Source organism: Pavona decussata, unplaced genomic scaffold (genome assembly GCF_977016875.1).
Source record: "Pavona decussata unplaced genomic scaffold, jaPavDecu1.1 SCAFFOLD_87, whole genome shotgun sequence".
NCBI classification, from domain to species: Eukaryota; Metazoa; Cnidaria; class Anthozoa; order Scleractinia; family Agariciidae; genus Pavona; species Pavona decussata.
The window spans coordinates 2,164,693-2,172,500 of record NW_028145504.1 but is presented as its reverse complement, the minus strand read 5'-3'; the positions used below and the strand labels follow the sequence as shown (position 1 = coordinate 2,172,500).

The window sequence follows — 7,808 nt, the reverse complement described above, 5'->3', positions numbered from 1 at the left end:
AACAATGACCTTTCGCCAACAAACGTGGAAGCTGATTTTGAGGAGGAACTGAGTGATTCGGTGAGTTTAATTTTCCCAAGTCAAACTTTAAAAGTTTTGAAGTTGATTTTCAGTTGAAACAACGTTAATTATGCGACCTTACACAAACTTACGCTAAGCTAAGCTAAGCTAAGCTAAGCTAAATTTACTTGAAAAAATAAGTGCCTCTTTGTTCAATGAGTTAAGACACAATAAGACTTAATACCCACAGGATTTATATTTTAAAACTTGAACCCGTGTTGAAATATCGTTTTTTGCTGAACAGATGACAACGGCCGAATTGGAAGACATTGATAATATGGAACGCTTGGCACTAGAAAATGTAAGTCATGTTTAATTTGCGAGTGAATGTTTTATTGTTTAGTGACTTCAACGCTTTAGGTGTTCTAAACAATTACGCGACTCCATGCTTTGTAATTGATTTAGAAACCGTTGGCTGAAGTTTTGAACGTTCAACAAGTGTTTTGATCTTTTCATTCAGACATCAAGCAATGACGCGCGATCTGTGAGTGTCGTAGAAGCTGATTTGGAGGAGGAAATGAGTGATTCGGTGAGTTTAATTTTCCCAAGTCAAACTTTGAAGTTGATTTTGAGTTGAAACAACGTTAATTATGCGACCTTACACAAGCTAAGCTAAGCTAAGCTAAGCTAAATTTACTTGAAAAATAAGTGCCTCTTTGTTCAATGAGTTAAGACACAATAAGACTTAATACCCATAGGATTTATATTTTAAAACTTGAACCCGTGTTGAAATATTGTTTTTTGCTGAACAGATGACAACGGCCGAATTGCAAGACATCCAGGATATGGAGAATATGCCGCCCGGCAGTGTAAGTTGAATATCAGTTTTCATTTGTCCGAGAAACATTTTACTTTTTGTTTAATAGCTAGCTATCTTTTGTCCCGTTTATATAATGCACCCATGTAATCTACAGGTTTTGTTTTCAAGATCGCGAAATTTTCTTTGGTGGATTATGTTAAGTTTAATACACGAGTAGCAGTGTTTTATCAGGTCTAAAAGCCCGGTGCTTTTTGTTTAAAGACTCATGTTCTGTTCTTTTTTTTTTTACAGTGCTTGGGAGAGGCGAATCAACTGCCAAATTGGAATCGACAAACCGTAAGTGATTTGATTTATTGTACTTACTAGTTTTTTTTTTTTTTCGGAGAACATATGTTATCAGAAACGATCTGATTAAAAGCTCAATTCTCGTTTCATTGTTCATTGGAATTACATTCTCGTTCGGTTTTGTTGTCAGAGAATCAATTAAGTTATCAGAAGCGATCTGATCAAAAGTTCAATTTCCCTTTACTTAAAATTTTTAGAGACATGTTATTAACCAAGTTGTTTTTAGGCATTCGCAATTTTCTAACTGTTTTCATAGTCTTGTTGTAAAAGCATGTGTTATTTTTATTCGATCAAAAGCTCAATTCTTTCTTTATCGTTGATTGATCCAACACTCAACTCTCGTTTCATTGTCTTTGATGAATGAATTAAATCTCCTTTATGCCTGACCGAGCGAAGACTGGGTAATCCAAAATGGCGGACGAAATCAAAACAAACCCTGGTTTCTCTCGAATTTTTGAAACATTTCAACTTGTTTTGATTTTTTTTATACCTCCAAATAATTAGATGGATTATTTGCTAGTGAAATGATCTGATTTACTCAAGTAACGTTAAGATAAGAACTTATTTATCGATCGTAGAGGGTTATATAATTAAGACTAGATAATATTATTTTAGGGTGCTGGTGGTCACCCTCCGTCCAAAAAACCTCGCAAAGAGCATCGCTGCGACACCTGCGGCAAAACGTTCACTCGCTTAAGCCACCTGGAGACCCACCAGCGAAGCCACACCGGCGAGAAACCGTAAGAGTGCACCCACTGTGATAAACGATTTCAAACGAGATCGAATTTAAACAAACATCTCAAGGCGCACGACAAACCTGTTGCCGAGCGCACCTTCGCTTGTGGAACCTGTGGGGAAACCTTTCACAACCTCGCACCTTACAACGCTCATATTTGCAACACTCATCAATCTTCGCAACCACCCACCACTGCCTGCGTTAGTCACAAGCGCACCGCCGCTAAAACCACAGACGCGCCACCCTCTAAGAAAAGCAAGAAAACCCCAGAACAAGCCCCAGCAACAAGCCCTGAAGACGCCGCTGTCAGCTCAGATTGGCAAGAAGATTCTACCCTGATACCTTCGAACTTGGTTCCTAGTAGCGAAGCAGATATTGCTCAGATGTACCGCCAACACTGGCCCCAAATCAGGACCCGCTTTAGTCGCCGTAACCGCTTGCAAGATTGGTACAATTTTCGTCTATTCACGTCCCTTCGCGAACAGCTAAACCGAATCTTTGCTGACCAGACGACCGTTTTCAAGGTGAACTTTGCTTTTGGGTTTATTTTGCGAAACACGGAAACAGGCGCACTACAATATCATCACCCCTCCGCCAACAACAATTTCGTGCTAGAACAACCGTTCCAGATCTCAAATCAAGACGATTTAGACCGTGCCATACAAGAGATCACCAACATAGATTTCCTAGAATGGATTCGACAGCAAAGACCGAATAGTAAATGGGTTGTGGATCTCACCACGAATGTCACCTGGTTTGTAACGAAAATCCGCGATCACCCCATCGGTCGAGGGAAATATCTGCCCGGGCATATCGTGAACAATCGTGGTATTGACGCCTTGGAAACAAATGCGAACACCGGGAAACCCTACGAAGACAATCTCTGTTTCTTCCGCTGCCTAGCCCTTCATAACGGTTGCCACACAAAGAACGTGGAGAGAGACACGCAGCACTATTACCAACAGTACAGGGATGCTGGGCTATCCAAGAAGAAGTTTCATGGGGTCAAGCTTAATCAGCTAGACGAGTTGGAGAAGCTTTTTGAAGTGAATATACAAGTGTACAATCTCGCTCTGACTCAGAAAAATGGCGAAGAAGATGAAGAAAATGAAGACAAGCCCGACATCGCCGCTACACTCATTCGCCACTCTTACCGTCATTATCCAAGCACGCTGTACTTGAACTTTTCGTATATCAAAGATCTCGCCTGCTATAGTAAATTGTTTCAGTGTTCAAGATGTGGCAAGTATTGGAAAGGTGCCAATAAGTTAAGAAGACACGAGAAGACCTGTGACGGCAAAGTGCAGCTGAAATATCCTGGCGGAGCATACCATGTACCCAAAACGGTCTTTGAAGAATTAGAAGAGGAGAGCATTATCGTCCCTGACGAAGCACGGTACCTCCCTTACAGAGCCACCTATGACTTTGAGTGCTACTTCGATCAAGAAAAAGCGCAAGAATTAAAGAACACCGAAAAATTGACCTGGCAAACGTTGCATGTACCCCTTAGTGTGAGTGTTTGTAGTAATGTGCCTGGATACCAAGCGCCAAACTGTTTCGTCTCTAACGGTGACCCGAAGCAGATGCTTGAAGATTTTGTACAGTACCTAACCGAGATCAGTACCAAGAGCTCTTCTCTGCTACGTGAACAGTACGCAACCGTGTTTGAAGCACTCAAGACAGCAAGAGATCCCGAAAAGCGAGAAACGGACGAAGACCGACTGGCACAAATGCTTGTAGAATTGCAAGAAGGAAATGAACAAGAAACAGAAACCGGAAAAGAGAACGAAGATGAAAGGAGAGGGATCGATTTGATGGCAAGTGATGATGAAGGCGACGAGGAAGAGATTGAGTCAGAGAACGAAGAAGATCGCGCTTTCTTAGATGAAGAAGTGAGTGAAGACGATCCATCATTTTATAGAAGATTTAACGTAGAGTTGGACCAGGGCAGAAGACTAGATCAGAGGCAACGGTGCGAAGAGCAAGCAGAGCTCGAAGATTTACTGTTTGGAGAGGAACAGACAAAGTGTTGAACAAGCTCGAAGAAAAACTGAACGCATACCTTCAAGAACTGCCTGTACTTGGTTTCCATTCTGGCCAGTATGATCTCAACGCTGTGAAAGAATTTTTATTTCCCCACCTCATCGAGACTCAACCAGTCAAGTTCACCGTCAAGAGAAACAGCAATCACATGTGTCTCAAGACGGAATACCTCAAGTTTCTCGACATTTCCCACTATTTAGCTCCTGGGTTCAGTTATGACCAGTTCTTAAAGGCATACGAATGTCCTCAAACGAAAGGTTATTTTCCATACGAGGGGGTTGACAACCTGGACAAGCTAGAAGAAACGTCATTACCTCCCCACGCTTTCTACTCAAGACTTAAGAATGCCAATATAACAACCGAAGAGTACGCCTATTGCCAACAAGTCTGGGAAGAAAACGAGATGACCAGCTTTAAAGATTTTCTAGTTTGGTACAATAATCTCGATGTGGAACCTTTCCTAAAAGCGGTAGAGAAAATGAGTCAGTTCTGGCAAGAAAGAAAGAGCGACATGTTTAAAGATGGCATTTCTGTTCCCGGTCTCACGTTAAAGTATCTCTTCTCTTACCTGTCGCCGCAAACCTATTTCAGTCTCTTCGACCAAGCCAACAGCGATGTGTACCACCTTATCCGGGACAATAACACAGGCGGGCCTAGTATAATTTTCCATCGCTACCACGAAGCCGGCAAAACAAAACTCAGGGAAGCAGAGAAAGGCCAGGCTGCTAAGCTGTGTCAGAAGATCGTGGGGTATGATGCAAATGCTTTATACCTGTGGGCTGTGATGCAGAACATGCCCACTGGAAGCTTTACAAGAAGAGTGGCAGAGAACCAGTTTAAACCAAAAGGTTCTATGAAGATGGCGATTGAATGGCTGGAATGGGTGGCGCAGCAAGAGAGAATTCACATCCGCCATCAACTCAACAACACCGCGAAGCGTATCGGCGATCGCAGACTCCCTGTGGACGGATTCAATGCACAGACACAAACCGTCAATCAATTCCATGGCTGCTATTGGCACGCTCAACCATGGTAAAGATTTTAACGAAAAGCGCAAGAAGCCCATGTGTGAGCTGCTGGAAGAAACAAGAGCCAACACTGAGTATATCAAGAGTAAAGGATACAACGTGGTAGAGATGTGGGAGTGTGAATGGCGGGAGATGAAGAAAACAAATCGTGAACTGCAGCTATTCATCCCTACTGAAGTAAAAAGAAAGTTGGATCAAGTGAAAACGATGAGCCCCAAGCGAATTTTAAGCGAGGTGCAAAATGAGCGTTTGTTTGGTTGTGTGGAAGTGGATATTCGCGTGCCAGATCACCTCAAGGACAAGTTCAGCGAGATGTGCCCGATCTTTAAAAACACCAACATCAGCCGTGACGATATTGGGGAGTTCATGAAAAGTTACGCTGAGGAGAACAAGATTATGCCACAACCCCGACGCAGTCTCATCGGAAACATGAAAGGGGAAAAAATTCTGCTTGCCACGCCCCTCCTCAAATGGTAACTTGAGCATGGCCTGGAGGTCACAAAAGTCTACCAAGTCATTGAATATACTCCTGAACCTTGCTTCAAACCGTTTGGTGACGCAGTATCTGATGCGAGACGAGCAGGAGACGCAGACCCTAACAAAGCCATCATCGCGGATACAATGAAACTGGTAAGTTGTTGTTCTGTTATGGAAAATAAGGGGTGGGAACAATATACATATTTCATGGATAGACAACTGATTTCATTCAATATTATTATTTCTAGTGTGGAAATAGCGCTTACGGCAAATGCATAACGAACCAAATGAAGCATATGAACGTGGAATTTTGCAGTGACGCGGAAGCTAGCAGAAAAGTGAACAGCCCTCTCTTCAGGAAATTGGACAATATAACCGAAGATACGTATGAGGTTCAGTCCTGCAAGAACACTATTAATTTAAATTTACCTATTCAAGTCGGTTTTTTTGTGTATCAATACGCAAAACTTCGCATGTTAGAATTTTATTATGATTTTTTAGACAAGTACCTGGACCGCTCAGATTTTCAAATGTGCGAAATGGATACGGATAGTGCATATATCGCAATTTCTGGGGAAAGCGTGGAAAGTCTGGTCAAACCAGAGTTAAGAGAGGAATTTGCACTAGATAAGTGTAACTGGTTTCCGCGTACCGACACTCCAGAGCATAAAGCGTATGACAAGAGAACCCCCGGGTTGTTTAAAGTGGAATGGGAGGGACAAGGCATTATTGGGTTTTGGGGCGGAAGATAAGTTCAGTTGTAAAGGTGTCAATAAGAAAAGAAACGAAATTAACAAAGACAAGTATCTCAATGTACTGTTGACCAAACAGAATAGTGCTGGGGTGAATCGAGGTTCCGAGTAGTCAACAACACGATGTTTACATATACTCAAGTTAGAGATGCGTTCTCATATTTTTATCCTAAACGTAAAGTTTTGGCTGATGGAGTCAGTACAACTCCACTCGATATTTAAGTTTCATTTATACATAGATTTTTCTTGCTTGTAAATAATTTTCGCTTTTTGTAAATAGTTGTAAATATTTTGATTCTTGTTGTAAAAAGTATTTTTCATAGAGTTGTTTTGTACATAGGAAAATAGTTTTGTAAATAAACAAAGTTGGCAGAATTGTAATCATGGCTTGTTGTCTGTCTAGTCACGTGCGCGCGACCTCCGCGCGGGAGCCTCCCACGCGCCATTCCAGGGAAACACACACCTCAAAAGTGGCGATTTTGGCGTCTTTGGCGTTTATGGCGGTCGTTTTGTGTTAAATTAACAATAAATTTCGTGTTTCAAACAGTTTTATTCAGTTGAAAGCAAACTTTCATACTGTCAACATGAAGAGAAAATGCAAGCATTGCCCGATTCCCCAGTTGCGGGTCCAAATTTTTAGTTCGATTGGCGGATCATTTAGCTCGTGTGCACGACTTAACTGAACTGAAACGGAAATATTGGCTCCAATTTGCTAAATTACGAAATACCAACATGATTCGCCTGTATGAGAAAGAGGCTGAGCTTAAAACAATTTTTCTATAAATCAAAGTGTTCGCAGTTTAAACCGTCAGTTGTGACTATGGATCCGAGGTGGATACATCCCTTCCCGGCACTACTGGCCGGCCCAACGTGTTGTGGTAAAAGTCAGTTTGTTAAACGTTTACTTGAATCTGGAGAAGAAATGATTAATGGCGCACCTGAAAATATTATATGGTGTTATGGAATGTATCAACCAGCGTACGATGAAATGCTCAAAACTATTCCAAACATTACCTTTGTCAAAGGAGTGCCTGGCGATTTAGAATCCATGATAAATCCATCGCTTCGAAACCTTGTCGTTATTGATGATTTGATGCAAGAACTAAGTAACAATCAGCGGATTACAAATCTATTCACCAAAGATGTCACCATCGCAATCTCAGCGTTATTTTTATTCTCCAAAACATTTTTCACCGCGGAAAAGAATAAAGAGATATGAGTTTGAACTGTCATTATCTAGTGGTGTTCAAAAGCCCGCGTGACAGTAGTCAGATCAATCATTTAGCAAAACAGATGTTCCCCGGTCATACAAAATATATGCAAGAGGCTTTTGAGGATGCGACCATAAGGCCTTATGGGTACTTGTTATGCGATCTTAAACCAAAAACGCCTACAGACTTCCGGTTGCGTTCGAATATTTTCCACGGGGAGACTCAGTACCCCTACGTCAGAAAACTATAAAAAAGCGTGAACCACATCAAATTTCTTCAGTTGAGCATGGCCCAGCGTCTGAGAAAGAACCACGATTTTCTGAAGCTCCTTGTCAGGTGTACTCCAGCTCAACGTAAAGCCAATTTGAAAGTAGCCGACGACGCTTTAGTAAGAAC

The 7,808-nt window shown here is 41.7% G+C and overlaps 1 protein-coding gene and 1 pseudogene across 2 annotated transcripts; both read left to right on the top strand.

The window, feature by feature from the left end:
• The first annotated feature begins 309 nt into the window (after positions 1-309).
• Positions 310-2,295, top strand: LOC146474732 (Krueppel-like factor 4). Its single transcript, XM_085116499.1, has 5 exons — positions 310-361; positions 521-589; positions 813-869; positions 1,112-1,156; positions 1,781-2,295. The coding sequence occupies exons 1-5, from the start codon at positions 338-340 to the stop codon at positions 1,907-1,909; spliced, it is 324 nt and encodes a 107-aa protein (XP_084972625.1). The 5' UTR covers positions 310-337; the 3' UTR covers positions 1,910-2,295.
• Positions 2,296-3,943: 1,648 nt separating this feature from the next.
• Positions 3,944-6,423, top strand: LOC146474731 (uncharacterized; annotated as a pseudogene). Its single transcript, XR_014866050.1, has 2 exons — positions 3,944-5,602; positions 5,698-6,423. The product of XR_014866050.1 is annotated as an uncharacterized LOC146474731 (transcript).
• Positions 6,424-7,808: the final 1,385 nt, after the last annotated feature.